At 36.8% G+C, this 25,084-nt stretch overlaps 1 protein-coding gene and 2 long non-coding RNA genes across 3 annotated transcripts; 1 reads left to right on the forward strand and 2 right to left on the reverse strand.

Annotated features, from left to right (window-relative positions):
* Positions 1-3,875: 3,875 nt before the first annotated feature.
* Positions 3,876-4,784, reverse strand: LOC148879232 (uncharacterized). Its single transcript, XR_016105521.1, has 2 exons — positions 4,531-4,784; positions 3,876-4,410 (listed from the first exon to the last, which is right to left on the reverse strand). It is a non-coding gene; the product is annotated as an uncharacterized LOC148879232 (long non-coding RNA).
* On the forward strand, positions 4,075-4,980 carry LOC148879233 (uncharacterized). The gene is made up of 2 exons (XR_016105520.1): positions 4,075-4,214; positions 4,296-4,980. It is a non-coding gene; the product is annotated as an uncharacterized LOC148879233 (long non-coding RNA).
* A 5,845-nt stretch (positions 4,981-10,825) lies between these two features.
* Positions 10,826-14,596, reverse strand: LOC148879234 (putative serine/threonine-protein kinase WNK9). The gene is made up of 7 exons (XM_088960711.1): positions 14,103-14,596; positions 13,956-13,993; positions 13,592-13,819; positions 13,253-13,473; positions 12,832-12,989; positions 12,313-12,751; positions 10,826-12,164 (listed from the first exon to the last, which is right to left on the reverse strand). Exons 1-7 carry the CDS (start codon positions 14,175-14,177, stop codon positions 11,104-11,106), a joined length of 2,220 nt encoding a protein of 739 aa, XP_088816837.1. The 5' UTR covers positions 14,178-14,596; the 3' UTR covers positions 10,826-11,103.
* Positions 14,597-25,084: the final 10,488 nt, after the last annotated feature.

The following is a 25,084-nucleotide window of genomic DNA, read 5'->3' on the forward strand; positions in this document are numbered from 1 at the left end:
TTTGGTGTAAAACCCTAGACCAGTTACAAGGGATTGCAATTCCACCAAAAAATCCAAAAACTGGGCTTACTTGAAGTCTTTGATCAGCCCTTTACCTTATCATGCAATTGGCCGATCTAGGGCTGCATGATGGAGCAGCTCAAGAAATCTTTAAACTCACTCTGATACCAAGTAGAAAGGCTTGGACAACTTATTTTGATATAAAAACTGCAAAAAGAAAGAAGCAAAGAAAGAGGAGAAAAGGTTTCAGCCAAGAAAGAGAGAGAAGAGAGATAGAAGAGAATGGGAGTAGCTCAGAATTAGGTCGGGCCGCCCCTTTCATTAGATTAAATACTCATAAATAAAAGAGAGTACAAAGACAAGTATGCCCTGTCTGCTACTTGTGAGAACTTAAAAACACTCTTAACTTAAAACATAAACTAATGGGCCTAAGGCCCAATAATTCCCTAACTATGCTATGTAAATAAAAACATGTTATATCAGTCCAAACCTCAACAATATGCAGTGTGATTATACATGGAAAGTTCATACATTATTTGTGTTTGTTATTATTTGTTTACCTCATTGTGTCAAATTAAGCTATTTTACTCAACAAGCATTAAAGTCCATACAAAGGATGTGAGTAGCTTTAAATTGTAGTAGGGAATTACTTGTTTTGTCTGAAACTTGTCTTACAACAAGCATGAAAGTCTACACACACACACACACACACACACACACACACACACACACACACTTGTGGTATCAAGATTTAATGTTCTAGGTTTCAGCTATGAGGTGTTATTAAGAAGTGAAATAATTTTTAAATTTTTATTTTTTTTGAATGGCATCAATTCGATTTAATGTTTTAGGTTTCAACTATGAGGTATAATTGCAATTAGCTGTACTTTACAAAATTACATAAAACAAATAAAGAGGGGAAAAAGAAGAAAATTATTTTTAATTACATTCGGAATGTTATTCATAAAAAAATTACATTCCAAATGTTGGAGGTTACATGGGTATGTTTATAGCGTTGATAAATTTTGGGGACTTGTATGTATTTATGGGAGTAAAAGGGGACTATGTAAAATTTTGATATAATTGGGTCTTTTGCTTATTTAAGCCATTGGTTGCATGGGATTAGGGTTGAGTGAGAGTGGACATTTTGTTGTGAGTCTGTAGAGAGATCAGCTTTGTATCTCTTATTCTCATAGTGGGTGTTTTCCCTCTCTTCCTCCTGTGGATGTAGGCTACTAAGCCGAACCACATTAAATCATGGTGCTTTCTCTCTTTCTTCTTGGTTTACTATTCTCTTTTCTGCAGGTTGACATGGTATCAGAGCAAGTTTAGTGTGGGAATCAGTTTGGTGAATCAAGGAAGACTAGCAATCAAGTTGTTGTTCATGGTTACTATTCACGTTATTATAGGTCTATGGTGCTTGAATCTATGAAACAATTTGTTAGGGACTTTTACCTTTCAATGAGGAATATTTTTCATCATTTTTCTGGAATTTTACTAGACCTCGAAAGGGGTGATACTGCTTCTCGTTGCTTCTTTTGGAAAACAGGAAAAAGCAGCATCATATTTGGATTATCTTTCAATTTTCTCACACTTGCTTGGTAAACTAGGGCATCTTTCAGTCCTTATTTTTAATGATATTAAAGCTTTTTTTTGGATTTCCTCTTTTGTTGGCTCTATGCAAGGACTCCCTCTATGGAAGGATTTTTATTTTCCATCCTCTTCTTGTGGGTTATACTCCCTGACATCTGAACTAGTTCATATCTTCAAGCAGATTCTGATTTCTATGTTGCATATAAACTGTTTGATTTATTGTCTTAATGGTTGGTTGTTGTTTATTCAAGTTTGGTGTTTTCTTTGGGAGTTGTAATTTTGCAAAGAAGTGTTATTTCTTTGGTCTATTTATGATATATCAATGTCAACATGTGATATTGGATCTCAAGACGACTATTTGGTGTTCGAGAAAATGTCTCAATGGTGCAAAATTTCTGCAATGGTTCTCCATTGTTATGATCGGTTCTAATCTGATCTTTGTGACATTAGTTTGATATTTGGACTATCTTGGTGAATGATGGGTCTCTTGTCATCGGTTAATAGTTAATATTTGGTTTGTTTACCTCATACATGTTTTGCATGGAAGAAGTTTAATGAAATGTTTCAGCAATGATTGTTTATTATACGCATCAATTATGAGTTATTGTTGAGGAAACCCTTGGAGTTTTGATCTCCTTAGGTGACATGGTATTTTGATTCACTTTATCTAGTTGGCTAACTCTGATTCTTTGCCTTGGTTTATGGAGTTCACCATTAGTTGGCTTTCTTCTAGCCAACTCTATTTTGGTAATTTTATTGGCATTTCTGATTATCTAGTTGTTTAACATGGTTGGTTCTTTAGTTCGATGATTATGATTGGCCTTTTGATGGCCAACTTTGATTCTTTGGCATGATATGTGTTGGCTTTTTGTTGTTTATCTTTAGTTTGGTGATTACTAGATCATGATTTAGCTATACTCTGGCTTCCCGACATGATTTCATTCAGCTTTCTAACATCCAACTTTGGTCTCTAAAAGGCCCCTTCAACATCTCAAGTTTCATGGTTTCTATTTCAATAGTACACCGATTTTCATGGAGGTTGCTTCAACATCCTTGCAAACTAAAGTTGGTTTCCTCACTTTGAATTTGAGGGAGGGTGTAGAGAGAAATATTGTATTTGGGATTGCTGGAGGGTGTTGAAGGTTACATGGGTATATTTGTAATGTTGATACAATTTTGGGACTTGTATGTATTTATAATAGGAAGAGGGGCCTATGTGAAATTTTGATATAATTGGGTCTTTTGCTTATTTAAGTCATTGGTTGTGCAAGATTGGGGTTGAGTGAGAGTGCACATTTTGTTGCGAGTCTGTATAGAGGTTAGTTTTATATCTCTTATTCTCATAGTGGATGTTTTCCCTCTCTTTCTGCGGATGTAGGCTACCAAGCCGAACCACTTCTCTCTTTCTTCTTTCTATTTTCTTCTTGGTTTACCATTCTCTTTCCTGCTAGTTGATACTCAACCCACCAACTGTGAAATTTAAACAGTCAAATATAAAACATCAAAATTGTAAGGTGGAAACTGGAGCATGGTAGTATTTTCCCCTTCTTTTGTTCTAGAATTTCAAAAGGCTGTCTCAGAGAACCCAGATATAGGGACTGTTTTCTAGCAAACCAAGAGAGTCATGCTAGAAAGGTTTTAGAGGGACTTGGCAGATAGGATTTCAAAACCAGCCAAAAGACTGACCCTGGTATCAGATTGAAAAAGTAGAGGCTGAAAGGGTAAACAAAAAACCAAGGTTCAGCTAATACACCAGATGGGGCATATCGGTCTGTATCGTTGGACTCTTTTTTCATTTTTCTTTCTAGCATTTTTTTTTTCAAACCTGTTCAGGGGGTTGGTACAAGGCCTGTCTACCCCCTAAAACAGATCAACCCCCCAAAACCAAGCCTAAAGTGGTGTACCGGTAGGTTACTGATATGGCCTGACATGTAACGAAATTTCAATCCTTGCTAAAAACTACCAAATATTGCAGAGCAGTCAAATGATCCTAATCAGAAATTGTGCTGGTCTTTCTATATGGTTGGGAAGCCTGGATACCTCTACACGCCTAGTATGCTGTTGTCAGATATGATACTTGTTGGATATGATGCTGGATACTGTATGGATTTCCAGATGTACTTTACAGCATTTAACACTTTGAAAATATGTAAAATGGTATGTTTTAACAAATTATACTAGAGAAACCCATGAAAAAAAATTATACTTAATAAGATCTGCACGTGTTAGAAATTTAATTAAATATGGTAAGACACAAATCTTGAAAAATGACATTTAGCTTCGAAAAACTAGACATAAACTCATGATATAAGTGTATTATTACATGGGATACTTATATCAGTGTCCAGGATTTTAGGAAATGGAGAGTTGTATCTCCGTTTCTTGTATGTGTCCATGTCTGCATGCATGTCTGGGCATCAGAGATGAGAAGCAACAGACAGGGATCATTCTTTTTTTGGTTACTAAGATCATAACTTTTCTTTTGACATTGCAAATGCTTCATTTCAGATAATAATCTTGGTTGCGGCTGGAGGAGTATACAAATTTCCTTTCATCAATGGCACTGCAGATTTGAAAGAGGCGTGCAGAAACTGGGTTCCATCTCCTCCAGCAAAACTCTGGTAACAATAGAATTTACTCTAAATGAGAAGCATTTTGCTTTTCTGAGGCCTTCTCTGAAACCTATGTTGATCCCCATGCAGGCTGTTGAGGTATTGCGGGCTCCTCAACGAAAATGACACTGTCAGAGAGGAAACTGCTAGAAGATTACCCACTTTTGAGGCTGAGGCCCTTGTAACTTTGAAGAACTGCTTTAGCCTTGTTCATAACTCATAAAAGGTAAGCTGGTTTTAGGATATGATTGGGATTTATAGAAAAGAAATATCTATAAAGAAGGGCACATTTTTTAGTCGTGTAAGATTAAATGCGTGTGTTTACCTGCAACCCTTACTTCATTTTCTTCATTTTCATCCTCGGATAACCCGCCCCTTCTGGCTTGTCATGTGAAAAATTTGCCCTAATGAGTTGGAAGGAACCGGTCCCTAGTGCATCATCATTTATGCTACCTGTGAGAATTAAATGGCTGAGCGGAATATCAACTGTTTGAGCACCGGCAAATGGCAACCTGCAGGAATTAGCTCCCGTAGTCCCATTACAAGGCTTGATTGAGCTGATGTCCTCTGGTTTCGTTGGATATCGTCTTTGCAGGGTTGGGGTCCATTTACAATTGCAGCTTTCATCCATTGAAACTGCTGAAATAGAGTTATCAGTTATTCCAAGACCCAATACAGATGGTTAAAGGCCCATTAAATTTAACTATGTGGAATTGAAGTCTCTACAAACAGCCTCTCATACGTGCATCTTTTAAGACATGAATGTTTCAAGTTTCAACTATGTAAGAATGCCAAATAACAGTCGTATGTGATGTCATAAAATCAGGGCGGGGAAGGAGCGGTGGAGATTAGTAGGGGTGCTTATAAAAAAGCAAACTGAAGTAGTTAAATTAAATAAAAAAATCTGGTTAACCGAATTAATTGTCGGCTTGGTATTTTTGAAAAATTGAAGGTACCGATTTATATTGGTAAATCAATATGAAAAATCGGTAGTTAATTGAACTGACTATGTATGTATGATCTAAAAATTTGTAGATATTTTATCATTATCTATACACGTTATATATAAATATAATATAATATGTTATATATATATTTAGTGCTTATATTATATATTTATATAATATAAAGTGAAAAATTCAATCAGCCAAAACTGAATTGATCAATGGTTAACCAATGGGTTTTGGTTTACGGTGGGCTGGTTAAATTTGAAAGAGGCCCACCGTTCAGTTAACCGATCTGTGAGCACCCCAAAGAGAAATGAGCAGTGTAAAGTGAAAACCCATCACATTCCCTACTAGAGAAAACATCCAACTCTTATTTTTTAGAAATAGGTCCGAACTCTGAACATCCCCCAAGTTAGAACTAGCCACAAGCCTCCTTCCCTGGTTGACAGAATGCCTCAGGATATCTTAGAAAACCTCATTAATCCGAGAGGTTACAAATCTATATTTTTAAGACCAGGCCCTTCTCTTGCCTGGATCCAGATTCTCCAGAAGTACCACTGACAACTGCCAGGGACTAGGGAGAGCGTTCTAACCACATAAGGAAGGCCGAGGAGTGGAGATCGATTTTGATAGAAAAACGCCATAATAGGGATAGGGTTGGAGATCAACTTTTTATAAGAAAACGGTCGATTTTGTTTGAGAAGAGGCCGCAATGGATATCTTGGATGTGATAATTGTAGTTGTAGAATCTATTACTCATAGCTGTTTTGGTAACTCAAATTAAAAAAAATATATATTTTGTCATTTAATGGGAGCCTGGGAGTGTTTTCATGTTATTACACATTTCAATCCGTAATTTAAAGGAGATTTTCTTACAGGGAGAATGCGTATGCCTATTTTTTAGAAGCACAAGAAATTTCGGTTACTTTTAAAAATAAAAAATATTGCAAAAATTTCCAGAAAAACAAAGGAAAAATATTGCACACATAAACGGTCACATTTGAAAGTAAAAAATATTGCTTCAAGAAAAGGGTGGTTAATTAATTTAAGTATGTATTTGGTATAGTTTCCCTTTATTAAATAAATATTTGTGTTTGATTTATCTTCAAAACCGAGAAAAGTATTTGATAAATCGTTTATGAACAACTAGACGCCACATCAGCGGAATAGTGAATAAATGCTCAACTGTCGTGAGAAGCGTTAAAATGAAACTTCCCCTAACGGTTGATGTGTACATAAATCAAAACCCATTTTTTTAAATATCAATATATATGAATAACTATGATGGAAAAATAGCTAATTTAATGATGACATGGTGGCGTTTTGATAAATGCCTATTACAAAACGCCCAGTAAACAAAAACACACGTTAAATCTATATTACTAATAAAAGAACGAATAACCCCATTTTCTGGATTTTTCATTAGACATTTTTATCTCTTATCTAAGCAACATATAACGGGAATAAAAAGGGCATATATGTCTTTTATTCACTCAAAAAATTGTCCACCTATAATAGTTAAGAAACTGACTACTTATAACTATTCAAAAACTGTCCACTTATAACTGTTTAAAAACTGTCATGAATTATAAATAAATTTATCTTGAAGATACTGTCACGTGAAAATGCACACATATTTACTAGTCTTACAAAAGAAAAGAACGAGAAGAAATACACAAAAAATGAACAAAATCATTAACCAGTTGAGTGCTGGGATGGAGGGGGAGAGCTTGGCTGTTTGGGAGGATTCTGTGCATGACACGTTACCTCACTCAGTCCCCCGCTTGTTTTGTGGCTAAAAGAATATTGTCTCCTGTGGTAACGTGTCGCGCTGTGCCATGCACAGGAAGCTTTCAAACAGCCTTGGGCTGTATTTTCCAAACATCCAAACTTCTTTTTTGGGGGTTGGAAGATATTAAGGGCCACCACACTTCTGGAGAGGACCCGTACACTTGTGCTTGCACAAAGAAAAGCATTAAATGATTCATAAATTCCTTTATCCTTGGTGAACAACCACCATCTGCCTTTCTTGTTCATTCTGGTACTAATATGTCTGTAGAATAAAAAGAGATGGTGAAATTAATCTTTGTAGATGGCTTTTTCATATCGAATCGGCGTTCTGCAGTAGGCTTTATCATCTTGTCTCTTAATTATGGTTTTATTGCAGTAATAGTGAAGCAGTTCAGTTCGAGGTCCGGAGCAAGCAGAGCCAGAGGACTGGGCCAATGTTAACTCATTAAAGTAGGCTTTGAGAGGAGCTTGAATACTTATTCAGTTAATCTTCTTCAACCATGAAGAGTAGATGGATGGAACAAGCCTTCATCCAAGAGCTAGAATACTTAATGAGTCTTTTTGGTAGTTGTGATTTGTCTTGTATAAAAAGATAATGTAATAATGTGATAGCTCATAAGGTAGCAGGTAAAACTAGACAAGAAGGATACTTGCAATTCACCGTTTCTCCACTCAGATGGGTATGAGAATACTTTTTGGCTCAAACACAGCATGGAGATGTAATTCAATCTCCTTCTAATGAATCTTCTTTTGCCAAATAAAAGAAAATGAAAAAGTTATAGTTTTCAAAGGATTTACAAGATTTGCTGAAGCTTTTGTCTGCCATTTTGGTAATTTGACATACTACTTGATAGATGCTAAGCATAGTTTGATTCCTTTGCTAAAGTTAATATAGATTCCCGGGTTCATTTAATGATGGATCTTGATGCTCAATAAAGAATTTATGGCAAGCTATGAACCTTATAGCATCTGTCCTTCCTTGTCTGAACCTCTAGTTCCGGATCCTTAAGAGCTAAACGACCCAATAATCTTATAAATGACAATCAAGTTAGAGGAGAGAGCCCAAATAAAGATGACCCACACCTTGGCTGGCAGCCAAAATAAGCCTTATCTACAGGCTTTTTGTTTTTATTTTTTAACTAAAAGTTTATGACTTTGAAGGCCTCATATAAATCACGAAAAAAATTCCAATACAAGGTGGTCACAAGACTACCTTGTACATTAGGGTTGGTAATGGGTGGGTTGGGCTGTGTTGGGTCCAATATTGTGAAATCTGGGCTGTTGCTAAACCTAGAAAGGCATCTGGGTCACAGTCAACCAAGATCGAAACATGATGATTACAATTTGTTGGTGTTTTATGTGTATGATTCAAATTAAAAATGTTATAAGTTGTGTGGCTTGTATTGTTTTTGCCATGGTTTTCAAAACTGGACTGGACCAGAAAAATCGGGAATCAGTCATTTAATTGGTTCCGTTTTATCCCAAAACTACTTTTTGGCCAAAAATAATTGATTTAGTCAGTGAACCACTAACCCAGATGGTTGAACTGTTGACCCAGACAATGGTTTTTGGCGGTTTGTTTTTGTTTTTTCTTTTAAATTTTTTCATTTTTTTTTGTTAAGCCATCCGCTCAGACCAGATGGTCGGACTGTTCAACCTAGGAATCAGACCCCAAAACGGTTCTCTATCTGATCCCGTTTTGAGCTTGTGAGGTTATTGAACTCAGCTTGAAGCTTGGTTTAGATCGAACCAAATAAAGTTTTTCATGTGCCAAGCTTGAATAGCCTGTGAAAAACTCGGCATGTGATCACCCCTAAATGCAACTCCATTGGTTGATAGGTATTGCACCAAAGGACACGTTCCTAAGAGAGACAAAAATGGTTTTAAGGATAGTGGTCTTCTGTCATGCCTCATTTATTTTCCAATAAGCGTTCTCTATCTTTTTGTTTTGCACCTTAAATTTGATCATCACAGATTTGCTGCTGTTCTAGTTTCAATAGATATCTACTGCCATATTGATGCCACTAACAACTTCCATACTTATTTTTTCCAAATTAGTTTAATGGGAGAAGGCCAGAAGCAAATTGTTTTGATTTTATTGTTTAGCTAAAGTTGATAGAGAAGGAAATCAAGCAGATGATCTCTAGCAAACAAAGGCCATCATTGTATGGAACTATGGATGCTTTGGACGATCAAGACTACCAGAAATTAGAAGGAAAAACATTTGAAGATGGTAAGGGGATACGGGACGAGCTACCCGCAAGAACTGTGAACCTCCTCTTCCTGATATTATCAAAACCTTAAAGCTTCATGGGGTCATACCTCCAGGCCAGAGAAGTCGACCCATCAGCTATCGAGCTATGATTGCAACCAGTGGGGGACGGTTTGGGTACCCCACCAAGATCTACAGAATCAATATGAAGGATATACAATCACGGGCCAAAGCCTAATCAGAAGGACATGCACAGGATGGTTGGAAAGGAAAGGAACCGGGTGTAAGAGGTGACAGGCACAAGCAAAATTTTCAACAGAGATTTCAAGTGATCATGGATTGCCATTTGTACGGTAACATACTTTTCTTTGCTTTTTCGTTGTTGAATTCAACATGGGAAGGGTGGGTCTTAACTCTTAAAAGTAGCTCCTTTCTTTTCTAAATTTATATGTCTATAAGGAATTTTGACCCACAAGTGATCCAAAAAAAACCCCACCTTTTATTTTTATTTTTATTTTGAGGACACAACGCTTCCATTTTGCACACGCACAACCCACCAAACGATGAAAAAGGTGAATAAAAATGATAAGAAAGAAAGCAAGTTACATCATCATCATGATCACATTATGAATGTGAGAAATTTCAAAAAGCATGAAAGCTTAACAATCATGCAAAAGAGAGCATCCAATCCACCTTTATCTCTCCTTATCTCACCAACCTAACCAATTAACCATTCAATTCCGTCCTACTACATCAATGCTCGTTAACTAAACTAAAACAAAGGCAATCTACTATTAAAATTTGGACTGAACTTATCCCCAATCACTCAATTCAAAAGTTGCCTACACAGTCACATTCAATCAGAGGTGTCATTCTCAATTCTCATATTCATGGAAATTTCTACATGACCTTTCACCTAATTAGTTTATTGCTTCATCTATAAACAATCGGTATTTGGCAATAGGGGTGTCAATTGGACTGGATTTGGTCCAATCCGATCCAGTCCAATGTGAGCCCATTATAAATGGATCAGGTCCAATTCAATCCAATGAATGTTTTCGACCAATTTAGACCAGCCTAATTCGATATTTGGACCGTCCAATCTGTTCAAATTCATTTTGATTTAGATTGGTTTCAACCCAAACTCAGTCAATGGATCAGATATTGGCTTAATTCAACCCAATCCAATATAAATTTGTTAGGGATGGACCAGATCCAATCCAATCTAATCAATATTTTGGACTGGATTGGTCCAATCCAATATGTCTTGTTGGTCCATTCAATCTGTACAAATTGATTTTGGACTGGACGGGGTCCAATCCAAAACCGGTCCATTGACACCCTTATTTGGCAATAACTAAAGGATGAGTTGCGATGCATGCCCAACCATCATAATAAACGGGTGCACATGTACGATCAACCTGGATCTTCCAATGGAGGTGCTGTCTCACGCATGCTTGTGTGGCCTGACTTTAGAGTCTGGCTGATGGACCTTCTGTTAGTCTGGGGTCGTCTAAAAGCATATTTTACGCTGACCTGCCCCTGGTATATAATGTAGCTAGAATGTAGATGTTGGGCAAAGGCCTAAAGGATGTACCAGATATATAATAGATTTAATGGTGTAACCTCATTCTGTGTGTGCATGTGTTTTATCTTTTTGAATGAAGTTCTGAAGGGCAAAGAAGAAAAAAGAATCTTGTTATCATGCTTTAAATGGATAATGTACATGGACTCAAATATCATCCAAGTGATCAAACTTGGAGAACCTAGAAGCTGTAAAATTTACATATTTTCTCATAATCACAAAGTCCCATCACCTCCATTTTGGTTTTTCCCAAACAATGGAGAGAGAGGTGGAGCTTAAGACTAGTACCAAATTATCAAGCAAAATATACAGCTTGTGTGCAGGTGTAACCTTGGTGAAAGAATCAAAGAGGGCCTTACAGAATTAAACGTCAACAGCATCAACTGGAAGGGATGTTGTCCGGTGAAGAGAGTATGGAAGCTGTGATCCAGTGTAAAAACTTTTGGCAGTCGCCATTTGATCTGGACTGGAGTCATTTTTCGCCTCACAATTTCGGGCCCTTGGGACTTCCGAATTTGGGCAGCTCTTCTGAATATGAGTGGGGAAATAAGAAATAAAATGCTTCTCGGAGGCAAAAGATTTCAAGAGAAGTTCATCATTATCTCTTTGCAGAGGACTTGAAACTGGATTACATGTAACTCCATTATCATTTCTGTGTTGCCTGCTGTCAGGATCTGTTGAAGAACCTGAAACTTTGGGCTTAAGACCTAACTGATGATCTCTAAGTTCCCTCAGTTCCATTTGATGCTTTGCTTTGAGCCATCTCAATTCTTGCCTAATCTCATTCTCATAGTCATCTGTTAAGGCACAAGCTGGAGGAATTATTGAAAGAGACCGGTGCTTGGAGTTTCTTCCATTAAACGCATCTTGGTTCTCCATATCTATTTTTCTCTCATTGTTAGCATGATCCAAATGGTTGTGCTCATCAAAGTGGGTTCCTCCAGATCCATGTGAACTTAATTCAGTGTGTTCATGATGAGCCCAAATATCTGTATACTGTAGGCCATCTGATGGGCTTGATACCATTGGTGCACCTTCTGTAATGCAGTGCTCTGAGCCCTCCACTTGGTATGTGATTTCTTCAAACCGACCATGCATAGCAGCACACCCATGTTGAGAACATTGACGTACTTGCAAATTGACACCCAGATTGTTCAAGGAAAGATAATCCAGAAGAGAGCCAGTGGAAGAAACATTGGAGGCACAATTCTGACAAAAGTTTGCACTTGTAAAATGAGGTGTTTCCTCTATGCCTGGCCCCGGCCTCCACTCTGGCACCAAGGATGCAATCTCCCCATCAATCATATCTGCTATCTTAGTCACATCTTGGTCAGTAATATCCAGCTCGGCAACCATTTCTGTTGCAACACTCAATGCTGTATCTGTCTCTATGTGAAAAGGGAAGTAGATGTTGCGGATACGCCCTACAGAGATGTTTGAAGAATTGAATTTAGTTTTATACCAAATGACATTTCAATAACAAAAGAAGAACAAGTAGTAACAGAAGAAACAGATATGATAGTTATGGCATGGGAATTTAATGAAACAAAATTAAACACTTGGATTTCTTACCTTCTTTATCAGCAATCCTGAGCCTTAAAAAGATGCTACCATCCTCTTTGCTTTTGCCCTTGATTGTGATGTCAACGTCTGTATAATGCTCATCCTCTTGGTAAGTGAAAAGTTCAATCCCACTATGTTCAATCTCGTCAGGGTGGTACACCCATCCATTCTCAGTTTCATAATTGGGTTCATGGGAGTACCCATTGATCCATGAGTTGTTGCTGTGATGGAGTTGAAAGAGAGGCTGCCTTAGAAGAGGACCCACATCATCAATCTCTCTCGAGCATTCTATTGGTCTTACATAAGATCCGCAATCGTCAATTTGGAGAAAAGGGTCCTTTAAAAGTTCCCTCGCCGGGAGCCTCCGAGACACTGTGGCCAAGCATTTCTCTACGAATTGTCTAACTTCAGGATCCTTCACTTTATACAGGGCATCCGGTTTCTTCCCCTATAGAAAACAGAGTAACATGTAAATGGAGGAAGACCAGAGACGAGAATCATAAGCAGGCAAAGTTGAAGGGTTCTTACAGAGATAACTTTCTTGTAGATCTGAGCCGGATTAGTGCATTCACTATATGGGTATTCAAATGTGACCATCTCCAGGATGCACATCCCAAAAGAATATATGTCAACTAGTTCATTGTATTCCTCTTCATACACCTCTGGAGCCATGAACTCCGGTGTGCCTGAGTAGATACATAGACAGAAAACCCAGGAAAAATATATGAATGAAACTTCCGACTGAACCATTCTCGCTTAATCAATTAAGCTCCGCCAATAAGTTATAGAAAAAAAAAAGGGGGGGGGGGGGGGGCATTGGGAATCAGAAACAGTTATTGCGTTCATGCAAAACTCATTCAGCTTTCAAGATCTCAATTATTTTTCTTCTGTTATAGATTATTTATGATAAAATTTCAGGGAGCTTGAAAGTTGAAACAGCTAAACGTACCAACACAGTGAGCGGCGTGGGATTTGCGGAGAATGGCGGCGAGGCCGAGGTCGCCGATCTTGATCTCCCCTTGGTTCCCATTGATAAAGATGTTGTCGCACTTGAGATCTCTGTGGATCACAGGAGGATCATGGCTGTGGAGATAGAGTAGACCTCTCAAGATCTGTCTACACCAATGCTTAATTGCTCTAATGTTAACCCTCCTGTGCTTTTGCCTATACCTACCAAAAGAGATAAGGAAAAAAATGAGATAAAAAGGGCACTCCAAATTTTGAAGACCGGCGCACAAATCAATTCAAAAAGAAGAAACAACACCAGAAAAAAAAATTAATAACTTACTGTCTAAGAGTCCCAGAAGTAAATAACTCAGTCACAAAGTTTATGTTCCTCTTTGCAGTGTCAACCCAAGAAGTGTAGAACTTCATGATGTTCTTGTGCTTCAAGGTTTTAAGTAAATGGATTTCACAGTAAAGCCTCTCAAGATCTTCAGGGCTCTGGAGGAAATCATAGAGCTTGACCTGGTTCCATGCAACTTCAATTCCTTCATACTCATCAAAGGCTCTGTAACTGCATCCAAAAACAGAATCAAGGGAGCAATTATCAACTACCCATTTCAAAAATTGGAAATTACAGAAAAGTTCTAATTTGCAGATAGCAAGCAAAAATAGGTGAAGCAGAAAAATATGGGGATAGAGACACATACACTGTCTTGGAAGCTCCCTTACCAAGGATTTCGTCGTACTGGAACAAAAATGAAAATCACAATCAGACTTCAACAAGCTGATTCAAAGAAAAAAAAATTCTGAGCCATAATAGAAACAGAGAATCAGAAGTCGGTAGAATGAATTACCCTCCCATATCTTCCAGTTGGATCAACTTCAACAAACTCAGAATAATCTGGTTCAGTAGATGAAAGACCATTCATTCTCTATTTCTTATTAGTCCTTGTTATGATTGCTTTCTCTCTATATCCTTTTCTCTTTCCGTTTTAACACAGAGGAGGGGATAGAAGAAAGAGAAAAGATGAATCAAAACACAAATGTGGAGATAGAACGACCGAAGGGGAGAAGGAGAGAGAGAGAGAGGGAGAGGGAGATGCACGAGTAGTCCTGGCGAGTCCATCAAATGACAAGGTGTTCCAACTCATATACATTGAGGCAACTCTTCAGATGGATTCGGACCATCTCCACCCCACGACAAAAACTGACAAAACCAGGAGCTCTCTCTCTCTCTCTCTCTCCAGAAGACTTGTTTCTAAGCCGAATACAACACGATTATGAGCAGGCAAATACTATTTGAGTATTGTAAATAAAACTGTTATTGGGCCTTTGAAGCTATTATGCCAATTCAATGATCTGGACCTGGGCCTACTGATTATGGTGAGGCTAAAGTTGCATGAGCAACTGAACATGCTATTAATTATATTTAATTTCAAATGCATTTTATGTGAAAAAGTTTTTTTTCACATAAAATTTTGCTTTGAGCATTGGGCTGTAGTAAATTTTGCTTTGAGCATTGGGCTGTAGTAAATAAAAATGATAGAAAAGGCATTTTAGGTTGTGTTTGGTATCATTGTTGTTTATATTTTTGGATTAATCAATACAAATTAAAATCGATTTTGGTGTTTATACTGTTTGTACAGTTTTTTTTAGCCTTGCATTGGGAATATCTTTTCAAGAAAAAAAAACATACAAGTATAGAGATATTTCTACGGCACAGCCGAAAAAAGCTACGGTAAGAAAACTGTTAATGCCATACAAATTAGTGAAAAATATATTGTCACATCACATGTAAGAGTTATTTCAACTAAAATGATTAGATTATACCCCATAGAGCAAAACGTAACACCAATTTGACATTTCAAAAACAGCCTCTCACACATGTATTTCAAAGGTATGCCTATTTCAACCATAAATAACATCAAGGTTCAAAGTATCGATACATATCAGCCCGTATCGAGTGATACATATTATACCGATGGCTTCCTAATATGCCCCTCCGGGGGTTGTATTGGGTCAGACATTGGTTCAAAGGGTAGCCACGCCTTAAATCGATCCCTTTGAATCAGTTTCGAAAAAATAAATAAAACCTAAAAAAAGTACTAATACAGGTGCCCTACCGATGTATCGATCTATGTCAATACTTTGAACCTTGAATAAAATAGCTCCGAATTTTATGCCCATTTATATTTGATCAACCCAAAAAGCTTTAAACAAAAACAACAATAGTACCAAATACAACCTAAGAAGTTTGGTAAGACTTGCTTTTAAAAAGTTTATAATTTAAAATCAAAACCTGAAATTTATCCAAACACAACCTAAGCAGAGAGAGAGGTTTTTTTATCCACCCACGCCACCTTTTGTGTTGTTCCCTTTTTTTCTGCCACAAGTGGTGAATTACAAAATATCGCGAGAAATTAGATCGCAGTGTTGGGCAGGTGAGAAATTGGAGACAACTCGGCCTTATGATAAGGACAGCAAAGTCTACTTTGTTCAAGTGAATCTAACTTGAAAAAGAAATAATTAAATGACAAGAAATTTCATGCAATGTCCATCTCGAATGAAGGGGTGCTTGCCTGTAAACTTAAGTAAATATGTAAATTATCATCATCTAAGCTTTGTCCCAATTATATTCATTTAGTTATATCAACTTTTTTATTTCTTTTGGAGTACTATACAATGGGAGTAGTCCATCCCTCAACATAGGTGCAGATGGGATTAGATCCCAAGATTCCGCTACGATCAATAAAAGACCTTATCAACCAGTTGCTTGGCATCATGCAAATGGATTTAGCATGATTCAAACCCAAACACCTAGGAAAGAACTTTGTTTGTCATCCTATCATCAAATTATGTACTACCTACCATTTCTTCTCAAGTTCTTTTTGGCTTGTTCTTAACTTTTCTAATCTCTTAACAAATCATTTCTTTTAATAGGTGTTGTAGATGGTTTAAACTAAGACGATGTTTAATATAGCTTCCATTTATCAGATAAATGATGTTAGTTCATCGCCATGCAGACATTTGCCTCTTGTTACTTGATAGGCTTATTTATCTAATAAACGTTTGTATCAGTTTACGTGCAAATCAATCGTTGGGGAAAGTTTCATTTTAACGTTTCCCCCAACACAAAGGTATTTATTTAATGTTCTGCTTATGTGATGCCTAACTATCAATAAATACTAGAAAAATGTTTATCGATCACTTTTTCTCGGTTTTGAAGATAAATCAAGTACTGACATATATTTAATAAATAAAAACCATACTAAGCATCACCTACATTATTAAAACCATTGAATTATGTGAACTTGAATCCAAAGATCGGATAAGGTGGTCCATAGTAATGGGTTATGAAGTAACTCATCCTCTGCACTGATCCATGAAGAAATCCGTGATTCATTGATAATCCACTTCAGCTAGCTCAAAGCAAACTAGCTCAATGGTAACTTCATTGGCCCATGAGGCATGTGGGCTGCTGGCCGCAGTTGTCTTTGATTTTGAAGCAGCTCAGCTCCACATTTAGCAAGCTAATCAAACATTGCTAAAATGTCTTAATAAATAGGGCTGGCTTTGATTGGCATCACTCATTCTTAACCTGAATAAGTGAATAGAGAGACTCCACATGGAATGGTGGACCCTACTCTCAGCTAGATTTGGTCTACCATTTCCTAACTGCCTCCATTCGGGTTGATATTTTCACCCGACCCGGACCACTGACCCTCATACTCATAATCATACTTAATTGTTTTGCAATTAAGAACCTTATTAGTTATACATCCAGCTGAGGTGGCGTGGAAGTGGAACCTTGGAAGGTTGGTAGCGCTACTAAGGACTGTTTGGATGGAAGACAGTTCTACGGCCAACACGGGTGCAATAATATCCTTTGGAAAATTGAGGCGTGATTTTATGACCAAAATGAAAGGACACAAAAGGACTACGTTAATAAAATACTTGGAGATGGAGCTGGCATGTGAGTGGTTGGGATGGTTTTTGGCAGAACAAACAAAACAAGCGAATGCAGCAAGCGATGCGACCCTTCAGCTTTACCGCCTTGACGTGACGTTGATGGCCGTGTGGGGCGCGCGATTACTGGTGGGTGATCGCTGCTCGCTGCTCGCTGCTCTGCGGCCACCAGCTCAAAGCCTTTATTCTCATGCGTCGTGTCATGGCAAAATAAAGCCAAAAACACCTTGTAACATCCCATGTTGCTCTGCTTTCTTAGGGGGCCGGCCCCTGTTGCCCTGTTGGTGTTGGATATCATGTGCTGTGAGGTTGGAGCTGATTTAACTCCACTAACTACGTTCGATTAAGATTGCTAAGCAGTATTATTTGCTTCGGTGCTTCTGTTGATCATTTGGTTCAATTGGTGATTTTAGAACAGTGTTTTCGAATCGGTTGGACCTTTTCGCCTGGAAATTGTTTAGGCAACTGGTTTTCTTTCACCCTTGATATATTATTTGATAAAAACCATTGATTTGATCAGTGACTTACCGAACCGGGCAATTGACTTGTTGATCCATTTTATCTGAATAATGATTTTTTATCATTTTTTAATTTGAAACACCCTGTCTATTCAGATCGAATATTTAAACTGTTGACTCAGAAAATGATGGCTAAAACAATTCCTCTTTCGAATCGATTTTTAAAACATTGATTTGGAACCATGGAAGCCCGAATTATTGTCGATGGGTCTAGTCCGGATCATTCGATTAATAAATGTGCAGAACCAGTTCCAACCCAGAACCCATCCATACAATTATTTATAAAATTGATATATTTAACAAAGCATATCACAATAAAAGTAGGGTGGGTTGCTCGGCTAAGCCTTATCCCACGTCCATTTCCATCTGCCCCAGCTGCCTCTCTAATCTCTTATAGTGTAGAAGATATAAATACATAATTATATATAAAACTAGATTGGCTTTTAAATAGTCTATAACAGTTAAAACAAATGCAGACCAGACCCAGTAGGCCAGTATGATTGGGTGGGTTTGGTTCAGTTCCGTTGGGTCTGTCCATCCATTAAGAGTTTAGATTTGCTACCAATGAATGCTCACTACACTTTCTCATTGAGTCATGACAATGCTTTAAAAATTGACCCGGAACCCAATTGTTTGATTATCAGTTTAACCGTTTGGTTTGAATGGATGGTTCATTTTCATTTAAAAATAACAAAAAAAGCTAAAACCATGGATAGTGTTAAATGGGTCAAGGGTTCCGCCATTTGGGAATATGGGTTAAGGAAAAAAAAACATGAAGTTAAGAGGAGATGTTCAATGTGTGACTGGAGTGGCATGTTGGGACCAATGCTTTTGAACCGCCGTTGATCCGAACGATTGGATCATTTGGCCTGGGAGTCGTTCAGGCAATCAGTTCTATTTTACCCTAAATTTGGAATTTGGTCAAAAACCATTGATCCACGATCAAACTGTCGATCCATTCAATAGTTTTTGACATTTTTTATTTTTTAATTTTATTGTCAGAACGAACCATCCATTCAAACCGAGCAATTAGACCATTGACCCAAAAATCGGTGGCCACAACGATTCTGTTTCCAGGTCATTTTTTAAAACGTTGGTTGGAATAATATTGAGAGTATAATTAAGTTGGTAATAGATCCCTACCCATCCATTAACAGCCCCAACTAGTGCCCCAACCAAATAACTAAGCTCAAGGCATCATGACGTGGTGATGACCTATGGCCATATCCCGCAAATATTCAATCACCTTCTAGGTTAGGTGAGTCCAGTTCTTAAGTTGTAACCACTAAATAACCAACACCAGCCAATTTTTCTGACTCTCCAACAGGTAGTAGTGTGGGTCTGTGTGATGGTCTGGACACAAAGGATGCGACCGATGTTCCTTGGTTCTGGATTTAAGTTCATTGCAGGCCCACAAGTTCTTCCATTGACGTTCAGCTCTTGCACTGTCATTAAGGTCAATGTCTTAAGGGCATGATGAAATAATGCTACTCTGGTCAGTGGTCTCCCAGATCAAGACAAGCCATCTGTTGAAGAAGAGCTTCTGAGTCTTTGAGAGGACATGTTTCAGTCATCCATACGCGTATTCAATGGTCAAGTAGCATCTAACAACTACCCCACCAAATACCCAAACTTCATTCATCTTTGTCACTCTAAACTTCTATTTCAACTTACATATATGATCAAGACTAATTGATTTCTAGCTCATCCATGCAGACACCTACAGTATCTTGTCCTTGTCCTTGGTTATTGCTACAATTTACATACTGAAATGGAAAAACCAAAAGGGGACAGGGATCAAGGTTTTAAACAGCTTAAGTCTTGGTTGTTTTTCAGGTATAGGAAGAGAGTAATTAAATTAAACCAACATTTTGCAATTTTGGCTACGTAGAAGAAGCAACGTTAAAATGTTCTGGAATTTTATAAAATTGATTGGTTTAGTTAACTCAAACCAATATATTTCAAAACTTACATAAAATTTCTACAAAATTGAATTCCAAAAGACAAATCTGTGCCGTTTGATAAGTCTTTTTTTGAATGATCTTTTGAAAGACTTGGCAGCCAAAAAACATTGTGGGTTTTCACATAAAAATCTTGGTACTTGGTAGCCTATAGACCATTTGGTTGGCGACGTATCTTTCCACACACCGAAATAGGGTTTTTGGAACAGTCTTTCAGCGGTTATATATACTCTCAACCAAACAGGAAAAGATGAAAACAGAGGATGCCGAACTTTTAAATAACTAATAACCCACGCAGAAAAATGTGTCAAACATGGCCTTAAATTCATTCATAAGGACAACTGCATTCACTCATCAATTCCATATTTTACTTAACGATGTCAATCTAATAACACTTTTACTTAGAGCCCAATATGGAGAATATTGATAATGGCAACAAATTCATTCATAAGGACACTGCTTTATCAAAATTGTTCAAGAATTTTCCCTCAACTTTTTATTTTTCTTATTTTCTATCCAACCAAACATGACCTTAGAGTACAATCTACACAAATATTCCACCAAGCCATGTGCAAATTCCAGGTCTATATGGCTAGATTGTAGTAGGTAGAACATGAAATTGATGGATGAATTCAAAATAGTGAAAAGGTTTCTTCAAAGGGGAAAATGGAAAATCAACTGGATAAAATGGGATATAGGAGAAACAAATAAATTTAGGGAGATCCACTTGACATTTCCCTAGGCTCTAGCTAATTGGAAATGTTGCCATGCAACACTCCCACTAACTTTATAGTAGCTTGTGTGATGAAGGTTCGTAGTATTGGTATGTGTGATACACAAAATTTGCACATTGCACGTTTCAAAGGGCGATTCTCTCTTCTCATTAGTTTATTTTTAAGTTTCCATGATTGTGACAGAACATCTTTGAAAGAGTATTATCCTTCAAAAATGGCCACATGTCCTAACTCCTTGTATTTAATGTATCGATGGATACAAAAACCGATACATATATGTATTCATACTTTTAACCTTCTTTGTAATTTAAAAAAAATGTGGAAGATAAATAATAGTAGCTTTTGTATCAATAATTGATACGAAAAAAAAACACATTTGATAAGTACCTTGAGACTTTGAAGGTGGGAATTAATAGGTTTAAGTAAACTTCAATCTCTAAACTCTAGAGATAACGAATCTCTCTTTTTTAATAAACTAATTAATAGATCATTTGGTTATGACTAAACTTTGGGGCAATGAACGTCCCTTTGTCTCCCAAGCAAAGAAAAAAATGTAGATCCAGTATGTCAATAAGTTTTTAATTGCAAAAAAAATTTCAGCATTGAATAATGCAACAATATTTCAATACACCTTATGTTAATTGTTTATATATTTATTAAGGAAAAGTTCGTGATTAGAATCATGTATTTTAGGCCTAGTGCTGTTTTGGTTATTGAACTATAAAACGTGATAATTTGGTATCTAAACTTTCAAATTGTTTGTTTGGCATCGTTACCATTGCTCTCGAAAATGGCACCATATCAGCACCATGACGGAAAAAACAGTGCTCTAAGAAACACATATTTGTTTAGAACCATTTTTCTACAAAAAATGGTGCTTCATGCTATGCCTTGAAAATCGGGAAGGCATGGCTTGGAGCAACGCCAAATTTGGCATTTCCTGCCAATAGGTATGTGAGGTGGCAGTTATGTGGCACTAGATAATGGGTACTAGTGCTGAAAACGTTTCCTGGAGCATTGGTACCAAACCAAAAAAGTGTTGTTGCTCCGGGAAATGTCCTACCTGACATCAATGATTTCAAACAAACAAACAGAAAAAACACTATTTTCTCAGAATAGTACTTTCTACCCATACATCACCAGCACCGGTGCCAAATATATACAAGATGTGTCAATCCAGTATCTGTTGTTAACCAGTTTGTTAACAAGCCGTTAAGTGGCATTTGAAAAGACACAAATGTCTTTCGAGTACCATCTAATTCTCTTTATCATCATCCAAGCGTTGATAAAAAAATTGGGCTCATGTTTGAATAGAAGAGGTAAGGGGTTTGTGGACTATTCATTTTTTATCAACATTTGAATGATTGATAAAAAAAAAACATATTAGATGACACTCGAAGGGCATTTGTATTTTTTCAAATGCCACTAAACAGTTGGTTGACAGACTGGTTAACAAAAGATATTAGATTGGTACGTTTTGAAAGTTTGGGTACTGAATTGTTGTGTTTTAAAGTTCGGAGACCAAAGCAGCACTAGGCTCAAAATACACGGTACTAATCGAAAATTTTCAATAATTAATTACATTATTCTCACATAAACTAATTTAATTTATATTTCTATTTTCATTGCCCTCACCTTATAAAACCCACCAAGTCTTAAAAAAGAAGGCATTTAGAACTTTTCATTTCTAGGGATTTCAATTTTGTTCATCTCAAACTAATATTTATAAAATCAAAATTCTGTGAAATTTCTTGAAGCTTTGATAAAATTTGAAAAAAAAAAACACACACACATTCTTATGATAAATATATATCATTCAACTTTTTCGGCATATCAAGTTTTGATTGAACCTTTGATTATTAAAATTGGGCAGTGCTCATATGATGATATGCCCTGATATATATCATGCATTCAAAGTGGGATTAGAACCTTCAATTTGAATTTTGTCTCACACAATAATAAAGACGAAATTTCATACATAAGCAGCAGAAACTAGCTCAAACAAACATATCCTTACATAAAAAAAAAATCCCAACCCAACTGTTTTGCATTAATTGTTGCTATACACTTGGAAGGTATCACAGTAGATAAAGCGTTGAGAGGATGTGTATTAGAAAAGAGATGACCTTTTCACGCAGCCTATCCTTTTAAATCACCCCCTCCACCTGCCTCAAATCCATTCATCTCCTGCTGTTTCTCAGAGAACTCTTTATCACTTTCATCTATTTTTAATCCAGACATACACCCACATCAACAAGGCAAATTGATTAATTGGTTGCATGTGATAATGCTATAATAACAGCTTTTCATCGAGAAGTCGCTCTCTATTCATTTGAAAAGCCTCTGAAAGCTCAAATAGGTCAAAAGAGTAGAATATGGAGCTCTTTTTTGTGCTATCGTGGTCATTATCCAGATAAAGCCCCAATTAACAAATATCTGTTTGATCTCGGTGCTTTTCCCTCGGCATATCCGATCACGATACAGAAGGAGACAAATTGTTTGTCTTGAGATAAGAAGGTAAAGCGCATAGTCGAGAGATGAGCCACTGGCTGCTGCCTGCTGGCGTAGTCCAGGGCCCAGGCTAGCTAGATGTGGGCATAGGGCCCTACACAGCCGAGATAGTGAACTATTATTTTAATCTTCTTCTCCTTAAATGAGGCCTCTCCACTATTTCTCAAGTCAGCTTTTGGCTTATACAGGTTTTACTTCTAGACCTATTCAACCGCCCCAGAATTGGGTTTTCGATCACTACTTCGGCTCATACACCTGTACAAGTGTTTAGCCATCCATCCAATTAGATGAACCCACGTCAAGGAGTGGTTCACATCAGATTGAGAGAGAAATTTGACCATAACCAAAACAAGATCGATATAGGCTAATTGGCTAAGTTTGGGAGTGATTATTGAATAAGTAATTATATTCTATTCCATGAGCGTTTGTTGAGAAAGCACTCATTTAATAGGGACAGTATAGGTATTTGAAAAATAATATAGCGGGCCAAGACAGATCAGAAAGGAAATAAGAGTTTATTGAATAAGCAGCTTATTCTCAGAAGTCATAATATATGTGTATTCATGGTTTTCGAAACCAGACTGGATCGGATGGTCCGTCTGATATGTTTTACTCTAAAATCATTATTTGGCTAAAAATTGTTAATTTGATTAATGTTTGACTTAAGAATGATTTTTGACCATTTTTTTATTTTTAATTTTTTGTCAAAATAAATCATCCATTTAGACCAGATGATCAGACCGTTTGACCCAAAAATTGAACCCAAAACGATTCTCTGTCTAATCTGATTTTAAAAACCTTATATGTAGTTACATGAAACTTATTTTTCAGATTCCAATAAGTACTTATTGATACATTCCCAGCCCAATAAATACTTATTTTTAAGCACTCCCATTATCTCCATCAAAGTTGGTGTTGGATCTACCTAGATGTCTACTGTTTTTTACGTGGGATCATCTCATTTGTTGGTGTGAGGACATACTGATACGGATGTATTAACCAAAGGGGGCCTCTTTAATTCTTTCTTGAGGGTCTGAAGAGAGTAATTAGACAGTTTCAAAGTTTACATATTTTATTTGGATTACATTGCAGCATTCAAGGAGAGATTTGTTAATTAATATTTGTTTTCTTGTTTGGATTGTTGAGTAAAATTATTTTTATGGATGATTAGCGATGGAATGCAAATGCAAATAACGATACAAATTACAACAGAATAATAAAGTAATCACGGGTTTTGTTACTTGTGAAGCTCAAAGGCATGACGACATAATGAAATTTTTTATAGGATTCTTGGTAAACAAGTACTCCGTATTTGTACTCTTGTTTTCAACATATTTATCTTTTTTTATATAAAGGTCCTTTTGTTCGATAGACGATGCGTTAGTGCAATTCTTCACTAAAGTAAAACGATTCAATTTATTTGTTTATTTGGAACATGAATGTTTTGAGGTGACATATGGAGATGGAGATGAGCATATCATCCACTTGGTTGGAGTTTCACACCCACAACCGACATTTGAATTTGACCGTGATTCTTTTGGGGCTCCATTTATTTCAACGGTTGAATTTTTTTTCAAGCTAAAATATTTGAATTACTTTTTTGTCCTTTAAGTTGGGCAAGTTATACTATAGTAGCATAAATGAATGTAAAACTAATTTTAGCACAACAATAAAATTTCCCCCAAATTTTTGTATCAAAATGAGTTTGTCAACAACAATAATAATAATTAAACAATTCAGCCAAGTAACAGAAAAACATATAACAATCACCACACAATAGCACACCATAATTTTTACGTGAAAAATCCCAAAATTGGGGAAAAACCACGGGAACTATGGTCCGTAAAAGTCTTCTACTAATTTAGAAATTAATGGGTACAAAAGTCTTCTCTAGTTGCAACTAGAGGCTTACAAACATCAATGAAATAATCATTTGCTCACAAGAACATCATTAACATCACCAAATGCAAGGTGGACACAACACAAACAGAGGTTTAGATCTCACCAATTTGTTGTAAATCTGAACTGAGAAGTAGAGAAAGAAAGAAAAATCACCAAATTTGAACTGGAGTGAGATTCTTAACTACAACACTTAATGTCATCAAGAACGGGCTTGAAAGGCACCTCCGAACTTGATCTTGAACGG

The sequence above is a fragment of the Nelumbo lutea genome, chromosome 1 (genome assembly GCF_056320005.1).
Source record: "Nelumbo lutea isolate HS-2025 chromosome 1, American lotus-T2T, whole genome shotgun sequence".
In the NCBI taxonomy this organism is placed as follows: Eukaryota; Viridiplantae; Streptophyta; class Magnoliopsida; order Proteales; family Nelumbonaceae; genus Nelumbo; species Nelumbo lutea.